Genomic DNA, 23570 nt, shown 5'->3' with positions numbered 1-23570 from the left:
TAAAAACTACTCTTTTATTAGAATAGGGAGATTTGTCTATTTGAGATGGGCTTGGGATTGATGTTTTATACAAGTGTTAAATGATTTAAACTGTGTAAGTATTTATATCTACGAAAATGTTGGGCAGAACTTAGGTAGATGGGATAGTTGGTGACTATGGAGTTAGCGCCTATTGTATAAACCTTGGCGACGATGTGACTTCGTGCCTATTTGATGAACCTTAGCGACTATGGAGTTAGCGCACGTTGAGTAAACCTTGGCGACTATGGAGTTAGTGCTTGTTGAGTAAGCCTTGGCGACTATGGAGTTAGCGCATGTTAAGTGAACCTTGGTGACTATGGAGTTAGCGCCGCTTGAGTAAACCCCGACGACTATGGAGTTAGCGTCTGATAACTATGGATTTAGTACCTGATAAATAAACTTTGGCAGCAATGGACTTCGTGCCAATTCCTTAGGTAAATCCTTAGGAATGAATGAATGAAGGATAGTTGGTTCTTAGGGTAAAACCTTAAGAAGATAATGGGGATGGGTAATTGGGTTGATTGTTTGCTGATTAAATATAATAATTATATTATTGTGGGTTGAAAACCCTATGTGCTCACCAGGCTCCCAAGCCTGACCCACTCAGTTTTCTTTTCATTACAGGTAATGGAACCAGGGTATAAGTTGGTGGACTTGACGAGAGATTTTGGATTATAGATCAGTAGTTAAATAACTATTGTAAGGTCTATTTTATATTGTTTATGCTTTTGGTCTGTATCGAACATGACATCCCAAGGTTTTATTATTAAATGAAAATACAATCTCTTTGAGAAATGTTTGGATAAATGGTCATCATATTTTTCTTTTGGGAACAGATTCCGCAACAGTTTTCTTTAAACGATTACTCTGATTTTAAAAACAAAGCATAAACAAATCGGTCTTTTCTGGCCGTGAAATTGGGGATGTCACACATATGGCCAAAACCCATCACATTTTACCCTTCCCCTTAATTGGCCCAATTAACCATGGTCCAAACTCGATAGCACTTAAAGCCTAATGATGGCCCAAATCCGAAAGACACTCAAGGCCTAATATGGGCCTAATTCCATAAAGGCCCAAGGCCTAACAATGGCCCATCTCTGCAATACTGGTGGCCCAAAAAGAGCCTAAAACCCTAGAGTCCAAAAGTGGCCCAAAATCAAAAGCCCAAATGGCTCCTGGTTGAGTACGCTCAGCGTACCATTGGCTACCCCCCCCCCCCCCCCCCCCCGCGTACGACCTACTGTTGCATAACGTGCAACTTGCCAAAGCTTGAAAATGGGGTATTCGTGCATTAAGTTGAGCGTACACATACATATGCCTAGCATAGTCACCAGATGTCCAAAACTCATAATAAGCACTTAATGTTTAAGACCAAAACGTCCGAACTCAGATCTAACCTCATTTTAAGGTCTTAACATGTAAATTTGGCAACTTTACTCCTTTTCATGTCTTAATGGGACCCAATACCCGTTTTTATCCATCTAAGTCCATAATATGAACACAACTCTTACATGGTTCATCCAAACCCATCAAGATGGCATTTTTATGCACTAACATCATCAGAAATGTTAATATCTAACGTTCTAAGCTCCTGGAGTATCTCAGACTCACAAGGGTGACTCAAGGGACCATAATATGCCCAAAACAAATCCCAAGACTAGATCTAACATATAGAGTCATCAAGATAAAAGCTTTATACCTTCATATGCTAGAAAAAATGATGAAGACTTTGGATCTAGGAGCTCCATTCCAACCAATGCCTGAACACCAAGCTCCTTCTTCTTTAAATTGTACAAAAACACCAAAAGTTAACTACCCAAGCTTAAGAACACTCAAGAACAAGCTAGGGTTTCGTATTTAAGGTTAGATGGGATGGAGGCTGAGGATAAGAGGGTTTGAGGATAAGTTAAGGCCTTTAAATAGGGTCCAAGACCCTAAATTAGGGTTTGAAACTAAGTCGAATACGCCTAGCGTACGCGAAGGAGCCTTTGTGATTACTCCAACCAAGTACACCCAACATACATCCCTTGTATGCCTAGTGTACCCGGCAAGCCCCCAACCAATCTATCTTTCGATGGCCATGACTTTTGCGTCCTAACTCCGTTTTCGATGATCTTTATATCCACAGAAAGGTAATGAGTAGCTTTACAACCCTATCTAATTACTTTTGACTTAAAACACCTCAAAATAAAATCATTAATTCATGAAAGGCCCGGACCATCACTTTTACCATTATACCCTTGGGCTCCAAAGTACACCCAAACTCTTGGATCACATAATCTACATTACCCACATCCAAATGGTTCCAAACCTCTCTTTCCCCAAATCCCAAAGCCTTATGATAGTTGATCTTCAGGTCACGACCCCAAGTTATGAAACGATTCGAAATAGGGTGTTACAGGTCAAACCAAAAGATTAATTTTATTGTCACAAGGTCTTTTTCATAATTAAGAGTATGCAATTAATTAGTGGAAAATTGACTTATCAGAGTAATTACTTTTTAGTTTTGTTCACATATGCGTAACTTCATTTTTTTTGTACACATGTAGGTAAAGAACTTTTTAGAAGTGTTTACATATGATTGGCTGTAGCAAGTTACAATCGGTCATAATGATCATATCTGAACATTTCCAACAAGTTTGTTATCTAGATGTATAAAAAAAAGTTACCAAGATATGAACAAAACAAAAATATAATTATCAAAATAAGTTAATTTCCCTTTTTACTAAGGCGGTCGATCATAATGTTTGCAATATTAATAGATTCAATTAAATTTCCATAAAACAATATTTATGATCATTTATAAGCATTTAAATTGGTCATGACATGTTACGAGCTGCTTTTGGTAGCATAACTATCAAATCACGAGATATATATATATATATATATATATATATATATATATATATATATATATATATATATATATATATATATATATATAAAGACAGGAGCAATGTTATCGATGTAAATAAAAGTTATTTCTATTTTTTTGTATTTTAAGTTATTGTAATACATAGAACAAACTTAATTGAAGATGGTGTTTTATTTCATGTTATTGTTTTTTTATCTCTGGTATTTTTAGCATGTAGTAATTTTAATTTTTATATTTAATATCTTAAACAATAAAATTCTATAATTATCAAAATAAGTTAATTTCCCTTTTTACTAAAGCGTTCGATCATAATATTTGCAATATTAATAGATTCAATTAAATTTCCATAAAACAATATTTATAAGCATTTATAAGCATTTAAATTGGTCATGACATGTTACGAGCTGCTTTTGGTAGCATAACTATCAAATCACGAGATATATATATATATATATATATATATATATATATATATATATATATATATATATATATATATATAGCAATGTTATCGATGTAAATAAAAGTTATTTCTATTTTTTTGTATTTTAAGTTATTGTAATACATAGAACAAACTTAGATGACGATGGTGTTTTATTTCATGTTATTGTTTTTTATCTCTGGTATTTTTAGCATGTAGTAATTTTAATTTTTATATTTAATATCTTAAACAATAAAATTCTATAAAATAACGATGTGTTTTTTCCCTGTCAAATTTGGAGTTAAAGATATTTACCAAAATAGCATGGTTTTAAAAACATTACCATTTAGGTTAAATTTTATACCAAATCAAAATCATAAGGTACAATAAAAAAAAGGGGGGAATGGAATTATCAGGATAATTACCTTTTCATTTTGTTCACATTTTGGTAACTTCTTTTTTCTATATACATCTAGGTAACGAACTTGTTGAAGGTGTTCACATATGACCATTATTACCTGTTGTAATTTGTTATAGCCGATCATAATTGTCATATGTAAATATTTTTTACAAGTTTGTTATCTATATGTGTACAAAAAATTGAAGTTACCTATATGTGAACAAAACGAAAAGATAATTACCCTGATAAGTCAAATTCCTGCCAGACTTTTTATTTAATACTATCTGCCATTAAAAAAAACATTGATCCACTTTATACTAAATTTTATTTGATTTTTAAAAGATAAGGAAGCCGTATGATATATTTGGGTAATATGATTCTAATTATTTGAAATAATAATATTCATTACATGAATTATCAATAGTCACACGTAAAAAATAGCTGAAAGTGGAACTTATTATTAATCAAGGGGTCGATGAGGAAAATTAAGCAAACTTATCTCAGGGATTAACTGAAAAAAAAATTGACTTGAGTGTTAAGTGTTAACGTCGTTAGCAAATCAACTCCCATCGGAAAACACGTGGATCATTTTATTTATTATTTTAAAAGCTATGTGTAACACCCATGTATTATATGAGTTCATTTAAAAAAAATTAAATTTGAAATTTTAAACATTTGAGAAGTTTGAATTTATAAGAAATATTAAAAAAAATATTGAATTATTAAAACTAATGTATTTTTTCTCTTTTAAATTTAAAACAAATAATAGATAAATAAAAAAAGAAAACTAATAGGGTTTTAATTTAGAAAATTTAAAATTAGAACGAAAGTCAATTAATGAAATTAATATGTATTTATTATTACATTTATTTCAATTAATATATTTAATTAACTATTATATGAAATTTTATAAAAAAGAAAATAACCACAAAATATCATGTGGGAAAATTTAATTAAAAATAACCACAAAATGACATGTGGCGAAATCAATGAGAATGAGACATATTGACAAAAATATTTTCATTCTAATTATTAGAGTAGATTCTCTGCGAAATACTGCCGTTTGTAACAACTAACAACTTTTGACCTCTCATGGATCGTAGGGACCATTTTCAAATTTCTCGGGAATTTTCAGGTTTAATCAATACTTTTATTAAACATTATTAATTCTTAATATATTACAGATATGGCTTAATTAAGGTATTTGAGCTCTTAACGAATTATATATTTTCATATTTTTTTAGTCATTTGAAGCAATCTTAATTCTTAAATACTATATGTTAAGCATAATAATCAAGTATAAATTGCATATAGGATAAAACCCATTTACTTGTAGCTCCGGTAATATTTTAGGATAATAACAGTCTGTATATCTTTTTAATGATCGGCCGTAATTAAGTTAATCTCAAAGCAAGGTGCCTAATATGTCATTGCTTAGCTAATGTTGCTCATAATCATATGATTGAAATACGGATAGCAGTAATTAAGATACAAACTTTAGTATTTTATTGGGTAAAGGCATTTAGATAAGCAGGTGTGTCGATGAATGTAAATGTAGACGTGTGTGTGTTGACTTCCAAGGACTTATGAAAAGAAGAATTAATATATAATTAGTCAATTAGAATATTAATTAGTGCATGGGCCGGATGGATTAATGGATAATTGGACGACACGTAGTAATGGGAATAAGTGAACGTCCAGCAGGTTCTTTCTAGAGATTAGGCAAATGCGTTAATAAGAAGTTAATTATGATTAAAACAAGTGTTATTCCTTCTTCCACCTCCTAATCCAATTAAATTATCTTCTACATCGTCCCTTCATTACGCTTCTTGCTTCCACTTAAACCACTCCCCATATTCTTGGAGATAATAAGATATCATAAACAATAACAGTAATTTTAATAATAGATCGACCCCACCCCTTACAACCATAGATGTTTCTATAAATCATATGCTATCAAACATCCATATATTTTGATGACTGACGACTTCTTTTTAATTGTGTCTTATTTATAAAATATAATGTGAAAAGGCCCATTAAACAAAAACTAAAAGAAAATCATACGTGATTTTTGTATGGAATGGAGTCTATAATTTTGAATAATGGGGGAGTGATTAGAATGGAAACCGTGTAGCAGACATGGTTTTGTTGAATGCAAAAAAAAACGTCATGCCCTACATCATCAATTTGGGATTTAGATTTTTTACTGAGAGTTGTTATCTTCCCTCGAGATGCATGTTAAAAAAAAAAAAAAAAAAAAAAAAAAAGGACACTAGCAATCACTTATCACTACAACCAATGACTTGCTAGTAATTTTAACTTTTAACAGAAGAGAAGAGGAAATAAAGGGATGTGATGGGCCTCCATGCTAGAGTCATTGGGTTAATAAATACAGCCTACTTATATCAGCATTGGTGGAACCAACTTTCCTAATTAGGAAGTTCATTCTTTTCTTACAATAAAGAAAAAAAAGGCTAATGATGTTACTTTCACCAATCAATAAATTTCTAAATAAACTTTTTTTCATAAACCATTAATGAAAATGTAAGAATATGTAAATGAGACATAACTTAAACAACAAAAATAATAATTCATCTGCTACAGGATCTAACACCCCGATTACCATTCATGACAACATTTTGGGTTCTTGACAGAATGTATGTGTTTTTTTCTTTAGAGTTCATCATGCTTCAGAGTAGTTCCTTCTGTTGTATTACACAATTACAAAAACCAGCATAAGTCACTCATCTTCCATCAAACATATTTTTTTTTGTGTTTTACTATTATAAAAAAAAAAAAACATTCATCTTTATATAATTTACTTATGTTCATGTGATAATTGTAGTTCATAAGCTAAAGGAAAGTAACATGACAAAAAATTTAACCTGAAAATGTCTCTGTGAAGAAAAATGAAATTTCCCTTGCAGCCGACTCACGTGAATCTGAACCATGAACACAATTCCGCTCCAAATCCTGCCCACACATGGCCCTAATGCTATACAAGACAAAACTTTAGATAACAATTAACATTTAACAACATCACCATGGAAAGTAAAAAAGGTGCCATTAACTATATTCCTTAGTGATACAAAGTTTTCAGGCTTGAATCACAAGAATACAACATGATAAGAGAAACGCGACAAAAAAAACCTGTGAGGATGTGTAGATTTAGCCTTGTGAGCATCAGTTGGTCCAATAAGAGTGCGCCAATCAGCAATAGCATTAGCTTTTTGCAAAGCCATTATTAACACTGGACCACTGACAAGTTGTAAAGATCAAGAGACCAATATTAAGAACAATGAGCTTAGATTGTAACTTTTATGAAAACTGAACAGATTGTTTTAAGAAGACAAGAAAATACCTTGTCATGTATTTAACAAGGTTGGGAAAGAAACTCTTTGTTGAGTGCTCGGCATAGAAACTTCTCACACTATCTTCATCAAGGTGTACTGTAGCTTCTCTTTGGATGCTGAAGCCAGAATCCAGAATAATCTTCCTTATTGAGCTAGTATAGTTACCAAAAACCCCATCTGGTTTCACTATTGCTAATGTCCTCTCGGTTTCCAATTCACCATTTGCAAATGATCTAAAATTATATGCAATAAGACAGCATTAGAGCAAGTTCTATAAGCAAGTACATTGAGAGAAAAGGAAGCTCTTGGCATCAACAACTCGTCGATTACTAGATATGCATAGCAGCTCTACTAATATTATTCTGTTTAACTACTCAACTTGAGATCACATTTATGAATAGACAGCTTATGCAACAACTTGAATAACTTAGTTAAATCTATAGACTTCAATTTCCTAATTTCATTGAAGTTCATTAAGCATATCATTCAGAAATTAGAAACCCTAACACTATTCACCTGTGCGATAGAGCAGCAACAGAGGTCAGAAGGATAATTATTACAGCATCCCCAAAGCAAATTCCGCAACGGAGATTCATAAGCATCTAAATGAAGAAAAAAATCAGCTATCAGATACATCAAGTGATGAAAATTCGAACAATTGCAAAACAAAACATAAGGGGAACAATACAAAGTTAAGAGTTACTGAATGGAACCTTTGAGTCGACGAACCTTAATTGCGAGTGCAATGGAAGCGTGACAGGGTGTCGATTCAGGGAAGGAATAGGCGGGAATGAGTAGTCAAGGACCGGAAGAAACGCTGTTGATGGAACTTGCACGCGTTTAGGCACTTGCCCAAATTTTTGGAAAATATATTTTTTGTTGAATAAACTTTGTAAAATAGAAAAAAAAAAAAAAAAGTTATTATGAGTTTTATAATATAAAGTTCTTTTTTGTAAAGAAACTTTATTACAATGGAGATATTTTAAGATTTTTGGTTTTCTCACGTGACAAAAAAAACTTATAGGAAAAAGTTTGAGGACAAATGGACAATGGTTACTAAAATTTAAGTGTTTTTTTATTTTTTATGAAGTTTGTTATTTGATTTTGATTTTGAAAAAATTAAACTGTTCGATTCAATTTTCTATTTTAAGTTTGATAACCATGGTTGTGACAAGATTATAATATTCATAATAACAAAGCTTTTACCTATAAGTTTTTTTGTTGTCATAAGATGTTATTTGATTAATTATTTAATTTTTATTTTCGATCAGGCTATCCGATATCTAGGCAAAAGCACAATCCCATGTTGCTTGTGGTTTCTATTAGTGAACAATGCCCCAAGTATAATAAGTGTATTGTGGAATGAAAGTGGTCATGGATGTTAAGGGAATGAATTTGTATATTTTTCTCTTTTTTTTCTCTCTTTTTCACTGGTCTATAACCTCATGAAATGGTTTGATGATGAGGTGGATTTTTCACTGGTATATAACCTTATGAAATGGTTTGAAGATAAGGTGGATTGAGCATGAGGATACCCCATTTCCTTACATTCTAATTGCCATTAGTTGTATAAATCTAGAATGATTTTGTTACTATACTACTACATTACCAAATTCAACAAATATCGTATACATGTTTTTAATAAATTTAGTTTCAACAAGTAAAAGATGGTTGAAAATAGTCGTTGTCTACATGTTGCCTCTCTAAATAACGGAAAATGTTAATAAATGATGTTGCAGACAAAATAATAAAAAGCAAGTTGTATTAATTAGTCACGTTAACGTTAGCACTTAGCACATACAATATACAAGTTTAACAAGTTCGAACAATGTTTATATATCATGTATCATGTATATATTTATATAGGTACACACTTATTAAACTATCGTAAGTGTTTTCTTTAAACCAACTTTCTACATGAACAGGCACAAACACATTTCAGCACACGAATAACACATCTCACAGCAACATTCTAGGCATTGAAAGCAAGCAAGAGCAGCGCATAGTTGCGTCATTACAATGGAGCATTGATTGTTTATTTGACCACATGCCTGAATCATGCACCTGCAACAAAATCGATCAACAAACATAATCCAGCAAGACGAAGCTGCTTGCGCAACTTTTCCAGGTGGTTCCCTTAGCTTCAATTCTTCGTTCCTTGGAGGTAAATTCTCAACAGTTGCAATCAAGTTACCAAATCCAAAGTTTAGATTCATGAGATACGTTATCTTCTCGTTCTTCGACTTCGTATACTTCTGTAATCAAATCAAACCTGGTTATTTGATTTCACTTGCCTAAAAACGATGGTTTATGAAAATTGGCGTACCTCTTCTGGTGGATCTGATTCGATTACTTGTTTTAGGTTATCATGTTGTACTAGAATCATTCGAGTATATTCACAAGGAACCCCTCTTTGTAAGCTCGTTTTTGAAACCTAGAATTACGATAATAGTTCAAGCAACTGAATTGAATATTGAAATGTAAACGATATCAGGATTCAAGAACACAAAAGCAAACCTTCTCCTCTAGTTCTGTGTTTTGGTCTAACCATGCTTGTGCTGTAAGCATACCAACCTCCCTCCTTGCACATACCTCAAACAGGAGATATATAAAATGAGAATTAGAATTTAATAACGAAAAGAGAAGCCACAAATCCGGATCAAAATGTTTACCATTTCTAAAGGCATGTCGTTTGCTTTGCTCACTTTGACATCAATCACATGAGTGTTTAAATCTGCTAAGAGACCTCTAGCTTTAACAGTGTCAGGGAAGCGCCCTTTGAATCTGCCTGATACAATTAGAGGACTTCCAGACAATAAATCCGGAATACAAAATGGGAATATCTGCAACAATCAGAAAAGAAAGTGAGCCTAGGAAACACATACATTACGAAAAATGAGGCAGTTTATAGTTTATACCTCATATGACTCGAGATTTTGTAGAGCATCAAGGGTTACATTTGAAAAAAGAGGTGATGTAGCATTGTCAATCAGTTGTCGCATACGAATGCTGATTGAATCTGGTAAAAAAAAAGTCATTAATTGTGGATATTTCATATAACTTGACAAATATGGATTTGTGGTTGATGAAACTGACCTACATCGTATGCAGAATCATAATGTCCTCTTCCAATATTTGCAAGCATTTGCAAGAAATATTGATTGATGTATGAACCTATTCCAAATGTGCAAATTCTAGGAGAGTTCAGTTCTCCATCCACAATATGACCTTTCACCATATTACAAATCTCTCTTTCATCTTCAACAGATCCATCAGTAATCAGAAAAATGAACGGAATGGAATCGCTTGTTCTACCAACCATGTCAATTGCCTGAATATCATGATCATCAAGTTCTTCAATCTCAATCTCAATCTCAGTTTCATATATATATAGAAGAGTGATCCAAAACTTGCACAAATTAAATTACCTGTTTTAGGGGAAGCATGAGGTTGGTACCTCCATTAGCAATAAGATTTGTGTTCATCCATTCAATTGCAGTTGTAATCATTCCTTCTGTTACCAAATTCAATGAAGATGAAAACGATTTAATGTTTTCATTCGAAGCTATAATGTTGAATGAATCTCCTTCATTGAGCTTCCAGAGTGATCCTACGATTTCATCTTTTGTTTTCTCAAGAGGGTCATCTCGCATGCTGCCACTTATGTCAATTACAAACACCACTTCCTTTCTGAAAGGCTATTTAACATATCCATAAACACATTTATTAATTTATCACCAATATACCAATGAACATGTTACAACCTTTGATATATACCCACCTTTATGTTTTGTTTATTCCCTGGAAATAGATAAAAACAAAACATATCTCTCTGATCATAATCATGTAAAGATGAAGGCTGAAGGAGCATACCACCAAATATCTCATTTGAGCATACCTGATAAATAATTAAATTTAAATGTAGCCAACTTAATTAGTTTAACACTAAACATACGTTTAATTTGAGACATAATTAAGATCATAGATATGATGTTACCGAATATGAAAAATAGAAATCTTGAGAAGACCACTTGATAACTCCTGCCTCATACAAAAAGACTAATTGGCCAACCTGTCGTTTTAGTTCCTTTAAAAACAAAGGGAGGTGTAATATGACTATTAGTATACTAGAATTTTAATCAAATATGATATGAATTATGAAAGAGTAATTAATTAAAAAGGTTAATATACCTTTAAAGGATGGCTAGCATTGTTGCATGTAATGGAAGTGCAAGTGCCAGAATTGACATTTAGAAGTATTTTTTCTGTACAAGAGTAGTCTTTCTTGAACACTGGAAATACATGAGGGGGAAAAGTGAAAGGAACGCTGAGGCAGAAATTATGGTCTTGATACAATAGTTTCTGAGAGAATCTAGCTTTCACATGGATGTTGGATCCTCCTTCAACCTTGGAATTTTAAGAGTTAATTAAAATGTAAGTAAGTGATTTATTTGGTGATATTATGAAGGTTACAAATATTTTAACGCTGAAAAGTTTTGGGGGGGAACCTGTGAGATTTGAAAAGTGTAGGTGTTGCCTTTCATTAAGAAGCCATCTTTTTTATTTTCTCGTAGGACGTGGTTTTTTTCATCTTCTGGGGTTATGAGTTGAGTAAAGTATGATCTTGTAGTGGTGTCAACCTCAACACCTAGAAGTGAACCCTGGTAAGCCAAATTCATGCATTTTTTAGAACTTAAACATGAAATTTAAACATCAAAGATGAGACAATGGCACAAATATTCAAGAAGTGATGTAAAAAACAGTATTTCGATCTATTGTTGAAATCAGAAAAAAGTAAGCTTTGACCAAAATTAAATAACCGCCTACAAAAACATACATCATAGAATATATCTTTAATACTTTAATAATAAAATATATAATATATTAAGAATTAAGAAAATTATAAGCTTTAACCAAAACAATCACCTACAAAAACATACAATATAGAATATATCTTTACTATTTTAATAATAAAATGATATATTCATTTATTTATTTTGGGTAAACATGTTTTATGATAAGTATTTTAAATTCAAATACTAAAAAAATATTTATTTCGCGATTTGTGTATAAAACTAAAAACGGTATATCACTATTCATAAATGCTGGAGAACCTATGGAATATAGATTATAAAATGTAAATGACTTATAATAATATAATCATATAATAAATATAAATGTAAATAAATAAATCTATTCTAATAAATGAAGGTTTTTTTTGTCAAATGTCACACTCTCATTCAATTTGCCAAATGTCATTTTGTGATTATTTTTAATTAATTTTCTTTTTTATATGTCATTTTATGGGTTTTTTTTAATAAATATCCTATAACATTTTAATAGAATAATTAGTTAACTACAATAAATGTAGTAACAAATGAATATCAATTTATTAATGGACTTGATTTCTTATTTCAAAATTTTCAAATTAAAGTTCATTAGTTTATTTTGTTTATTTATTTAAATTTAAAAGATAAAAAAAATTGTAATAATTCATTATTTTTTTATTTTTTTATAATCCAAAGTTTTTAAATATTTAGACATTTATATTTAATTTTTTTAATTAATCCATATAATATTCTTATACCTAGTTTGAGAATAATTAATATTAAAATAAATCATAGATGCTCACTCGTACACCTGCATTCTTTACACGCTTAAATTGTTTATTTATGGAAGTTACATACAAGCTTTTTGACAAAATACACAATACATGGATTTTTTTAAATTACAATTTTAATTAGAAACATATAATGTATATGTATAGTAGTAATAGTACAGATGAGATGGTTGATGATTTGAAATGGTCCTGTTGCTGATAAATGGTGCAGCTGCACCACCTTTTAATTTTCCGTTCTTTAATTAATAGTCGAGAACATAACTGATTTTACAGAAATAAAATATAAATTAAATCTTTGATTTTAGATATTATACTTTTTAAATATGATCTTCATGTCGTATGTAAACTTTTGCAAAGTATTCGGATCAAAACTTTTAATCGAAATTAAGGAGCTTAGTTAAGCTAGCTATTATATATGAGATAAAATTGTCGTAAGAATTTCAAACGCATAATCAGTAATTACCTGCTCTCCCATCGGAATCGCGATACGACAATCACATAATGTGGTTGAAGATACACAATGAAGGCGCCAAACACCGCTAACGGTGACGAACACCGTGTCCAAATAACAGTCAACCTCCATCGTTACTCCGACCATGTGCAACGGAATCAACGCCGGCGGATCACAGCGTCCGTATATGTACGGCTGATAGCTCCGAATAGCCGGATTCTCAACAACAAGAGGCTCATTTATGACGGCGTAAGCCATCGGCGATGTAGGATGGTGATTCTGTGGCATCCGAACTGAGGAAGCGGAGGAAGACGTCGATAACGATTTCTCCATGGACGGCGGCTTCGGAGCAGACCTGGAAGGGGAAGGGCTGTCTTTTCCGTAGTATATCCGCTTGGAAAGTTTGATTCCCATATCGACTGATCTGGAAAACTCGTTAACTGCCATCGCCGGAGGGAGAGTACTGAAGATTAGATTGAAGGGCGATAGAGTGAATGTGTGAATGACAGATGGAAAGACATCATTTTAAGAGAAGGGAGATGATGACGATTGGTGTTGGGGGCCATGTTCTGTACTGGTAATAGACTTCAATCTCTTTTTGGACGCATCCGTGGTCTACTTGGCCACGAACCACGGCCGTGCACACCACCCCGGTGGTTCGTGGTGGCTCGTGGTCGTGGCCCTCCGTGGCCCGGACAACGAATGCAAACGACCAATGATACGATGCGCAGCTATTCGACCGTTTCTTGTATCCGTTGTATAGCCGTTGTTAAACGGCTAGATTAATAAAAAAATAAATAAATAAATAAATAATTTATTTACCTATAAATACTATACTTTTACTCCTTATTTTTTACACCATTCTTTTCTTTCTCTATACACAAACTACACACTATATCTTCACAACCAAAAATCATGGATCCCAACCAAAATACCCCTCCAAACTACCGAAATCGCAAACCCGATGACGTTTTTGCGTTAGACACAACACCTCGACAATTCCCGACGATGGAGTCACCTCAAGGCGGTTTTATCAATCTACTTCAAAGTGGTTCCCCTATCCAACAAACACCACTTTTCCAACAACAATATCAACCTTTTCCGGCTTTCCAACAACAACAAATGCAACAACAATACCAACAATTTCAACAATTCCAACAACTACAACAACTACAACAACAATCGTCACAACAACAACAACCACCAAGCTCACAACCACCACTTTCGCCGGATTTTGTTCCGGAAACGCAACCTTCACCACCACCTCAACCAAAAAAGAAAAAAGGAAAAAAACCGGCCCGACCCACTACCAACCAAGAAAGGGTCCCATGGACAAAAGAAGAAGAAGAAAAGTTAGCGGAGGCATGGGTGGCGGCTTCCGAAGATCCAATTGTAGGAGATAGCCAGACGTACGGAAGTTTTTGGGAAAAAGTCCGAGCCATTTTTTACGAGTTAATGGAAAGTCAAGCTCGAAATGCCGATCAAATTACGTCGAAATGGCGAGATATTCGATTAAAATGCACCGATTTTGGAGGAATCTACAACAATCTCCTAAACATACGCAAAAGCGGCTCGAACGATTTTGATGTTTTCAAGGCGGCCATGGACTAATATGAAAAAACAACGCCTACACGCAAAGCTTTTCCGTATATGAAGCCATGGCTAAAATTGAAAGACTCCCCAAAATGGAAAGAGCAAACGGAAGGAAGTTCCCAATCTTCCGGTTCAAAGCGTTCGAGAAACCCCGATGGAGCTTCTCAACAATCGGACGACCGAACACACATCGACATCAACGACGATCCAATAGATCTTGAAACCGACCAACCTCTTCCTCGGCCCGTTGGAAGAAATAAAGCAAAAAAAGCGGCGTCAACATCTTCGAATTCTAGTGTTATGGATATGTTCGGCGATAAATTTGATCGATATGTGCAGCTTCAGGAAACAAAGGCCGAGGTGATGACTCGGATGGAACAAAAAATGATCGAAGCACAAACATCATTTCAAGAGGCACAAGAGACACTCCAAACAAAAACCGATATGGAAATCTTGAAAATGAAAGCGGACGACCTTGAGGGCGAAGACTTGGAACTTTTTCTAGCAATGAAAGAGTCGGTTCGAGCCCGACGTAGGCGTAGGGGGTAGTTTATTTTATGTATGGTTGGAATTTTTAGTTTTTTTAATGTTTTTTTTTTAATTTTTTTTAAATTAACTAATGTAATTTTTATTTTGATTGTTATTTTTATTTTATTTTTTAATTTCAATTAATTTAGTTTTTATTTAATGTAATTTGGTATTTTAATTTAATGGAAAAATAGTATTAAAAAATGTTTTTAATGTATTTTTGAATTAAATTTAAATAGAAAAATGAGGTGGAGTGGTGTGTTTAGTGGTAAGTATCCCATGTATGTGGTAGTGGAATGTGGTGATGATGTGGCACCCACCACATATGTGGTATGTGGTGGGTATAACGGATGGTCTTATAATTCTTTATCATGCACATCTATTTGCGAGTGTTTGTCTGTTTGATAGGCTATCAAACTATAAACTATATTATTTAATTATTATTTTTAATTAGTGTCATTTGTATTAAGCCATATAAAAATAGACTAAGGTAGCTAAAGTATCTTTCATCTATATTTCTTTAACAATCATAAAAATAAACATTGTTTATCAAGTAATGAAACCATAAAAACACTTTACATTGAAATGTCACCAAAATATAAGTACAAAGTAAACACGTTTTCAAATCAGTTTTAACATTAGAAACATATATACTATAGAAATTTCGGTGAAGAATAAGCTTTTTTTTTTGTCAAAATAAAACTAAACAAAAAAATATTTTTACATGCAATTTGCTCGAAAATAAAAAATTGGTTAAAAGGTAACGTAGTAGAGTGATTGGCACACAACAAGTCAAATGATTGAACGATGATCATGGTGCGTCAATATAGCTAGGGTGATGTGGGATTCATCTTGTGGAAAGTTTTAAGTTTGTAATATACCGTAGTTTATGCAATAAATATAAAAGAAAAATGCTCATGAACTTTAAGCACACTTTAATTGTTTATTTATAGATTTTAGATTAAATTGAATAGCAATATAGTAACTATTTTATTTTTACGTAAATAACCGCTTAAACGTATATAGTTTTGACTAGGACCGTCAAAAAAACCCGAAACTCGTTCTACCCACCTGATCCGTTCCGAATTCGGGTAGAATGGGTCGGGTAAAACGGGTAACGGGTATGAACATTCAGGTAATAGGTTAACCCGATAATAATATAGGTCGGGTTTTAGGTATGAATATTTATTTTCGGGTATACCCGAATTCCCGAATTCGTTTTTTAAATAATATCAAATATACAATGCAGTCACGTACGCACACTTCAAATAAAACAAAATCATTTGTTTCCTTCTTATGAACGACAACTCGACAGTCGACGCAAACTTGCAAAGGGAATATGACGCTAAAGCTGAAGTCCTGAACCGTCATCACAATTCTCAGTTTCTCACTATCGCACATAATGGAATTAAAAAAATACATATTATAATGATTTGTATGTTATTATATATATACTTATATACTTGTTAATTGTATGGAGTATTTTCCTATCCGATTCTTTATTAAACCAGCCAACATGTAAAAATAAAAATAAATAAATAAATAATTATCAATAAGTGTCATTTACGAAAGTTTCGGGTATACCCGATAATTACCCGACCCGACCTCAAATCTGAATACCTGAACCCCGAAAACCCGAATTACAATATAGGTCGGGTATCGGGTATTATTTTCTTAAAGAAATACCCGTTATACCCGAAACTCGAAAATTTTACCCGTTCACACCCCTAGTTTTGTCCCTCATGTATGTTGATGACTTCTTTAAAGCTTTGGGGGCCTCTTATGTTATTTATTTATTTTCTGTTTTATTTTAGTCTAGTTGGTCTCCTTTGTAAAAATAAAAAGAGTAAAAAGATAAGCTTACCGGTCAAACTATATTATTGAAATCTAAATCGGTCCAACGCAATTGTGCACGTGTTTACTAAATGTGTAGCTTCAAGTTCAAGGATTAACCACCAAGTTGTTAAATTCCAAGGATTAACCACAAGTTGTTAAATTCTTGTGTACTTGTGAGACCTAAATTTTTATTTTAGGGGTGATTGGATAGTTATTTACTTATTTCATTTTGACCCAAGAATTTTAGTGTTTGATTTCATAAATACTTATTTTTTATAAGTCACTTTCTACTTATTTATTAACGTATTAAGAAATTTTTGATAAATTGTTTCTTTATTATAAATAAATAAGCGTTGTCAAACACTAAAAACAACATATTAGTTTATTTCATTTTGAAACTAGATAAGCTAATCAAAACATTTTTTTTTAAACTACGTTTTACCACCAGATAAGCTAATAAACACATTTTACAAACAGGTATAAGTTGTTTTAAATAAAAAATCCCAAACACCCCCCTTAATTAGATATACATACAAAAACCTCCTTTACAATTTTGTTCTCTTCGATATCTCTTACAACCAAGTTATTACATATATGTGCAAATGCTTAAAACATGAATCTCTGCCGACATAAAAGACTCAAATAAATTACCAAAATGACTTGATATTTGACGAGAACGTTTATTTTAGACGCCTAGATAGTACAAAGGACCTTGCCATAATAATAGAAAAAGATGTGACCATACGAATAGGGCACTCGTGGGTGTACGTCCACCGACACAAAGATTTGCATCATTTTTATCTTCGTCAGATAACTTTATTTGTATTATAATTCGTTTTCATTGTATTATATTCGTTTTCTGAAGGCAATTAAACTCATTTATCATTTGTCTTTTGATGGAAAAAGGTTTGAAGTTATACTTCGTAAAAACCAAGATTCTTATTTCAAAAACATCTTTTATAATATAATTAGAATTTTATAGAAAAAGGTTAAGATTAATAATGGTAAAACAATTTTGTTAGGTTACAAAAAGCCTTCATTTCATGATATAAATCCAAAAGAAACTAGAAAAAAGAATGTTAATTTGACATGTTGATGTATTGTCAGTTTTTACCATGTTTTAAAACCTGATTTTGTAAAAACAAAAACTCGATCAACTAAGTTTGTAGACTTGTCAAACTAAGTTTTGGTTATTTTCAAAACTCAAATATACTTTAATTTGAAAATCCGTCAACCTACTACGATTTTGAAAGTGATGAAATCTCAAATGTACGTTCATCTAACAAAATTCAACTACTTTCTTTCTATTATTGTTTTTGTTTAGGAAATCAATTTATGATTATTAATCTTGTAAGTGTTTGAGCTTAGTTAATCTAGAAAAAATAATCATGAAGGTTATACAAACCATCTCCTAGTTAATCAATAATTTCTTCTCTTAGATATGGCGTGCATGCTCCTCGTCCCCAAGAATATAACAGTAACTATAACAATTCCCAAGTCTGGAATAATAGAGTAAGGGATACCTCATTATTTGAGTCCTCCATACACAATAATATCAAACTCTCATTGATTTATAAACAAGACATTAGGATGAAAAATTGACAAATGCATGATATGAATTAATTTCACCTACCAAAAAGTCTATATTTCTTAGACATAATCCTTCTTGTTGTCTTTATCAACAGTGATACATCGTTATTAGTCCCATCATAATTATGTGTGCTTGATCAAAAATAAATACACAACTGAAAACTCATATAATTTGGTGTTTATATCTATCTAAATTGTATGTTATCATAGCATTCTAGTTATTGTTAGGTCCTATGATATTCTTTTAGAACCATGTCCTTATGGTACAAAGACCTAAAGTAATCTGTAATAAAATGGATGTGTGACTTTGTAATTTGTATTAACTATTTACGTTGAGAATATCAAATTTCATGTAACAAAATTTCACTCAGTTCAGCTCGTTACCAAGTCTGGTAGTTTGATTTATGTTGACCATCATTAGTTGTATTTAAAATTAGAAATTGAGTTTAAATTTGAAGGTTTTTATTCATATAGTCTTAATTTAATAAAAAAAATTACAAATAATAAAGTATTTTTGTTGAACTTGAGGTCATCTCAAGCTTTTAATATTGTTTTATTGAATGTCATAGGTTAGATTAGGAGTACATTAGATTTGCAGTCAAAAAAGTTTGAGTTACTATTGTATACATTATAGCATTTTGTAGCATAAATTTGAGAAAATATACGTGTGAACTAAAACTAATGTAATAAATTATATTGTATAAATTATAATAAATTCTAAAACAAACAATAAGCATTCATTGTTAATGACTACTCAAGGCGGAAAGTCTCATTAATGTCTGCCAACCTTTGCCAGTTTGCCTTATTCTACACAACTAAATCAACATTAACGTCAAGAAAAAGGTGAAGGTATATAATACGAGGATTTTCGATTCAATAATTTTCAACCCGAATAAAGGTTTGAGATGAACCCATTTCTTTTAGGTGGTGAATAAGGTCACAAACCCATATTTGAATTGGTTGTAAACCGAATGCAACGTTTATGAGGGTTGGGTATAGGAAGCAAATTACATTCGTTTAAGGCATGTAAAAAATCTAATGAATAAAGGTATGTTCATAATCATTCGTTTAAGTTAACTCCTTTTGATAATTAATCGGCCCATTTGATAATAAATCATCATTTGATTATTTACTCAAATATTGACAATTATAGTTATTTTAAGAATAAAGTCACCCAAATAAAATTTATTTTGAGAATAAAGTCGATTTCATTCAGAAGTGTTGAAAATCAAATGATCAAAGTCCAGAAATGGTTAAATTTATTTTATCACTTGCCTTGAGGGACAACTAAATTGTCTTTAGAAGAAATTTGGACTTTCATCATTTGCTCTTTAACACAATATGTCGTTGACACAACCCATGGAATATTTAGCATTAAAACAAACTAGCAAATGTATTCAGTAATCATATCTAGTTATAACTCAAAGAAACTTACATTTTGTAATTTGTAAATCATTCGTAGATGTATATTAGGAAGTCTCTTTAACTTATCAAGTATATTTGAAACCAATCAATAAACCATTGAGGATATTGTTTGTAAAATGCACCCACAATGCAAAAAGGAAAACATAAATGTTTCTAAATTTTTTGTCAAAAAGTGTCGTACCATGTGTTTTCATAATTATATTAATTATATTTGGTACGGGTTGCAAGCATTTAGCTAAAAGGATGCTAAAAAATTTGATATACATGAACACAACACAGCAAGTCGCATTTTGCTTTACTAACATGATAAAAAAAAAACACAATATGATCTAAAAGAAGGTTTTTGAATTGTTACAGAGTATAAGCACAGTTTGAAAATCAAAGGTTTTTGAACAGTTCAATTTTAAAACTTTAGGTTAAATTTGATTGTTGTGGCGTTAAAAATGTGTAAAGAAAAACAGTGAAATTAAAACAATTCTTACCAAACTTCATCAACAAAGTCTTACACTAAACATAACATTAGTTTAGAAATAATAAATGCCAAATTTTCATGGCTAAAAGATTACTGACATGCTTCTGCTTGAAAATTGCAACGTCGGATTGTTCCACCATCCATTAATCAACGATACTGTTATGCATAAGTTAGAAAAGTTACAACTTTACAAAACAAGATTTTGCTAACAACAAAACTAAGCAAAAATCTGAAAAGGATAGAATTTGAACAATATGTTTAACTTCCATTAAAATCATTGATAATTTCAAATGTTGAAACCTGTCACAGATTCAAAACTAACCTTAATAAAGCCAATTTCCTTGGCATTGCTGTGGAAGCACTGTCTGCAGCACATGAGCCCATACTTTCTGATAAGTCCGTGCGAGTTGCCACATACACGGCTGATTTACCACAACCAAAAATCATATCAGATCATAAACTCACCCGATATAACATAATCTTCAAATGCACCAAGTGCAAACATAAATCAGATTTGATCGATAAAATTTAACAAACAATCACCAAAAACATCAACAACTAGATTTAATCTATTGAAAATGATGCCTTTCTTTGATGCGAGATTTGAGTAACCATTACCTTCTTGTTATATAAAAATAGCTTCAAATATATCAGACGAACACTAAAATTGAGCAAAAAAAAAGAGAAAAGGAACATGAATCTAACCAAGTTCGAGAACCAGGTCCGTATAGTTTAGGATGCGAGTTCCAGATGTTCGAGTGACCCATTCTTCTTCTTGCGTTGGCGTCGAGCTCGAGCACACAAATGGAGAAATTCAAAACCCTAGAATTTGCAGTTTGATTTTGAAGGCAAAAACTTTTTAATAGTGTTCTGAGGAGGCCCAACAAGCGCAAAGAGTTTTCATCCTGGGCCTTAGCTGTTGTCGTGGCCTACTATCGAAAGCCCAATGGTGAAAGACTTATTGGGCTGCAAAACGATGTCGTTTTATCTTTTTGGTCCAACTTACCCCGCCCCAAGAGGTTACTAGTCCTCCTTCAGGATCTTGTCTTGAGAAGAAAGAAAAGTGTTCGTGTTCTTGATTCAAAAGGGCAAAGAAGATCATTACTAATACTCACCGAAGAACACTGATCCTCCGAGCATCATCATCATGAGTCGTGGAAGTGGAGGTGGATATGATCGTCACATTACTATATTTTCGCCCGAAGGTCGTCTCTTTCAAGTCGGTATGAATCCCTAAACCCTATTTCACCACGATTATCTCCAAATATCTTCTTATTAAGAATTGATGTTCTTCTGTGATGGATCATTGGATAAGGAAATTACGTTTCTGTATGGTTCACTTCAGTAAATTTTATACGATTCTGATTTGAATTAGGGTTTTTTCCTTATGAATTATGTTGAATGTTGTGAATTGAAACAGAATATGCTTTTAAAGCTGTTAAAGCAGCTGGAGTCACCTCAATCGGTGTTCGAGGCAAAGACTCCGTATGTGTCGTGACCCAGAAGAAGGTTCCGGTGAGTGTCTGCGACTCAGTTTGAGATGAAATCGCTTTCAAATCCTAAAAGTTTCACGGTTTTTAATAAAACTTTTTTCTCTTGACACAAACAGGACAAGCTCTTGGATCCAACCAGCGTTACACATCTTTTCCCCGTTACTAAGTTCCTTGGATTGTTAGCTACTGGCACTACTGGTTTGTTTTTCCAATGATTTGCAGCATCAAATCAAATATATTTTGTGTAACCAAGACTACTAATAAGTAGTGTTTGATACATCTTTCCAGCTGATGCAAGGACATTGGTTCAACAAGCAAGAAATGAAGCAGCTGAGTTTCGTTATAAATATGGTTATGAGATGCCTGTTGACGTATTGGCAAGATGGTATTAATCCTATTGTTTTACCTGGGTTCCATTTATCAGATTATGTCATATCATTTTATATGTTGATAAATCTATATGTTGCAGGATTGCTGACAAATCACAAGTTTATACTCAACATGCTTACATGAGACCACTTGGAGTAGGTTAGTTTCTACATGTGAAGTTGTTATGGAGTTAACTGTGATGCTTGCTTTTGTGAATGTGCATGATTTTATTGATTTGTTTGAACATCAGTGGCTATGGTGTTGGGTATTGATGATGAGAATGGGCCTAAACTCTTCAAATGTGATCCAGCAGGACATTTCTTTGGACATAAGGTGTGTGGAATTTTGTAATGGATTTAGAAAAAAGATATAAATCTGTTATCTGATGTAGTTTTTCAATTTTGTTTGTAGGCAACAAGTGCTGGGTTGAAAGAGCAAGAGGCGATTAATTTCCTTGAGAAGAAAATGAAAAATGACCCTCAATTTACTTATGATGAAACTGTACAGGTGAATTACTACACTTTCTTTGAGTTGCAACTATTTTGTACTAATTGTATTTGACATTGACATATGCTTGATGCTTCCCATGTTTGACTGCAGACTGCAATCTCTGCTTTGCAATCTGTTCTACAAGAAGACTTCAAGGCCAATGAGATTGAGGTATGCCAAAAAAAGAAAAATCAAATTTTGTTCAAAAAATAAAAGAAAATGATTTTTGACACACATTATTTGGTATGTTTTATGGTAATAGGTTGGAGTTGTGAGAAAAGAGAATGCAGTTTTTCGTGTGTTGTCGACTGAGGAAATTGATGAACATTTGACTGCTATCAGTGAGCGTGACTAGATTTGTGTTGGGTTTGGTTTAATGTTTTTTGTGATTTATGTTTTTATTGAATTGGAAGAATGTTTGGTCAGGATTTTATATTAACTCTGTTGTTCTTGAATCGCTAGCTGTTTCTCAAGTGAATTATTATTATTCATATTTGAATTGGTGAAATGGTGATTTAGTTTATTTACCTCCTCCAGATGTGCTGAGTTTATGACTACTCTTGGGCCATGTTTGGTATAGCGAAATGAAAGGAAAGAAATGGAACTGATTCCATTCTCTTGTTTACGTTGT

General features: G+C 32.4%; 4 protein-coding genes across 5 annotated transcripts; 1 reads left to right on the top strand and 3 right to left on the bottom strand.

Annotated features, from left to right (window-relative positions):
* Positions 1-6220: 6220 nt before the first annotated feature.
* On the bottom strand, positions 6221-7966 carry LOC111882314 (probable nucleoside diphosphate kinase 5). Of its 2 annotated transcripts, none has more exons than XM_023878677.3 (6): positions 7787-7966; positions 7590-7675; positions 7082-7306; positions 6871-6978; positions 6606-6715; positions 6221-6425 (listed from the first exon to the last, which is right to left on the bottom strand). In XM_023878677.3, exons 2-6 carry the CDS (start codon positions 7673-7675, stop codon positions 6394-6396), a joined length of 561 nt encoding a protein of 186 aa, XP_023734445.1. In that variant the 5' UTR covers positions 7787-7966; the 3' UTR covers positions 6221-6393. The 2 variants fall into 2 exon arrangements, with proteins under 2 accessions (XP_023734445.1, XP_023734448.1); XM_023878680.3 differs by having other exon boundaries at positions 7803-7952.
* Positions 7967-8818: 852 nt separating this feature from the next.
* Positions 8819-13853, bottom strand: LOC111882302 (uncharacterized). Its single transcript, XM_023878662.3, has 12 exons — positions 13157-13853; positions 11582-11734; positions 11265-11480; positions 11071-11160; positions 10855-10971; positions 10502-10771; positions 10170-10404; positions 9992-10092; positions 9746-9916; positions 9591-9665; positions 9400-9507; positions 8819-9328 (listed from the first exon to the last, which is right to left on the bottom strand). The coding sequence occupies exons 1-12, from the start codon at positions 13589-13591 to the stop codon at positions 8987-8989; spliced, it is 2313 nt and encodes a 770-aa protein (XP_023734430.1). The 5' UTR covers positions 13592-13853; the 3' UTR covers positions 8819-8986.
* Positions 13854-20577: 6724 nt separating this feature from the next.
* LOC111882296 (40S ribosomal protein S29) lies at positions 20578-21452 on the bottom strand. Its single transcript, XM_023878655.3, has 3 exons — positions 21294-21452; positions 20911-21010; positions 20578-20744 (listed from the first exon to the last, which is right to left on the bottom strand). The coding sequence occupies exons 1-3, from the start codon at positions 21353-21355 to the stop codon at positions 20736-20738; spliced, it is 171 nt and encodes a 56-aa protein (XP_023734423.1). The 5' UTR covers positions 21356-21452; the 3' UTR covers positions 20578-20735.
* A 171-nt stretch (positions 21453-21623) lies between these two features.
* On the top strand, positions 21624-23466 carry LOC111882288 (proteasome subunit alpha type-6). Its single transcript, XM_023878645.2, has 9 exons — positions 21624-21811; positions 22009-22103; positions 22198-22279; positions 22370-22466; positions 22551-22609; positions 22701-22783; positions 22862-22957; positions 23051-23110; positions 23202-23466. Exons 1-9 carry the CDS (start codon positions 21736-21738, stop codon positions 23292-23294), a joined length of 741 nt encoding a protein of 246 aa, XP_023734413.1. The 5' UTR covers positions 21624-21735; the 3' UTR covers positions 23295-23466.
* Positions 23467-23570: the final 104 nt, after the last annotated feature.

The sequence above is a fragment of the Lactuca sativa genome, chromosome 1 (assembly GCF_002870075.4).
Source record: "Lactuca sativa cultivar Salinas chromosome 1, Lsat_Salinas_v11, whole genome shotgun sequence".
NCBI classification, from domain to species: domain Eukaryota; kingdom Viridiplantae; phylum Streptophyta; class Magnoliopsida; order Asterales; family Asteraceae; genus Lactuca; species Lactuca sativa.
The sequence above is the reverse complement of the archived record's forward strand: the minus strand, read 5'-3'. Positions and strand labels throughout refer to the sequence as shown.

What these genes read in the sequence shown, in the direction of transcription:
- LOC111882314 (XM_023878677.3), bottom strand. Translation starts at nt 7,675, where the DNA reads ATGCTTATGAATCTCCGTTGCGGAATTTGCTTTGGGGATGCTGTAATA. An exon ending in AAATCTACACATCCTCACAG is followed by an intron (nt 6,716 to 6,870) that starts GTTTTTTTTGTC and finishes TGTCTTGTATAG; the next exon opens with CATTAGGGCCATGTGTGGGC. An exon ending in CTTCACAGAGACATTTTCAG is followed by an intron (nt 6,426 to 6,605) that starts GTTAAATTTTTT and finishes GTAATACAACAG; the next exon opens with AAGGAACTACTCTGAAGCAT.
- LOC111882302 (XM_023878662.3), bottom strand. Translation starts at nt 13,591, where the DNA reads ATGGCAGTTAACGAGTTTTCCAGATCAGTCGATATGGGAATCAAACTT. An exon ending in ATGCTAGCCATCCTTTAAAG is followed by an intron (nt 11,161 to 11,264) that starts GTATATTAACCT and finishes TTGTTTTTAAAG; the next exon opens with GAACTAAAACGACAGGTTGG. An exon ending in TGATTCTGCATACGATGTAG is followed by an intron (nt 10,093 to 10,169) that starts GTCAGTTTCATC and finishes TTTTTTTACCAG; the next exon opens with ATTCAATCAGCATTCGTATG.
- LOC111882296 (XM_023878655.3), bottom strand. Translation starts at nt 21,355, where the DNA reads ATGGGTCACTCGAACATCTGGAACTCGCATCCTAAACTATACGGACCT. An exon ending in GGACCTGGTTCTCGAACTTG is followed by an intron (nt 21,011 to 21,293) that starts GTTAGATTCATG and finishes GTGGTAAATCAG; the next exon opens with CCGTGTATGTGGCAACTCGC.
- LOC111882288 (XM_023878645.2), top strand. Translation starts at nt 21,736, where the DNA reads ATGAGTCGTGGAAGTGGAGGTGGATATGATCGTCACATTACTATATTT. An exon ending in CTTATGATGAAACTGTACAG is followed by an intron (nt 22,958 to 23,050) that starts GTGAATTACTAC and finishes GTTTGACTGCAG; the next exon opens with ACTGCAATCTCTGCTTTGCA. An exon ending in TCAAGGCCAATGAGATTGAG is followed by an intron (nt 23,111 to 23,201) that starts GTATGCCAAAAA and finishes TTATGGTAATAG; the next exon opens with GTTGGAGTTGTGAGAAAAGA.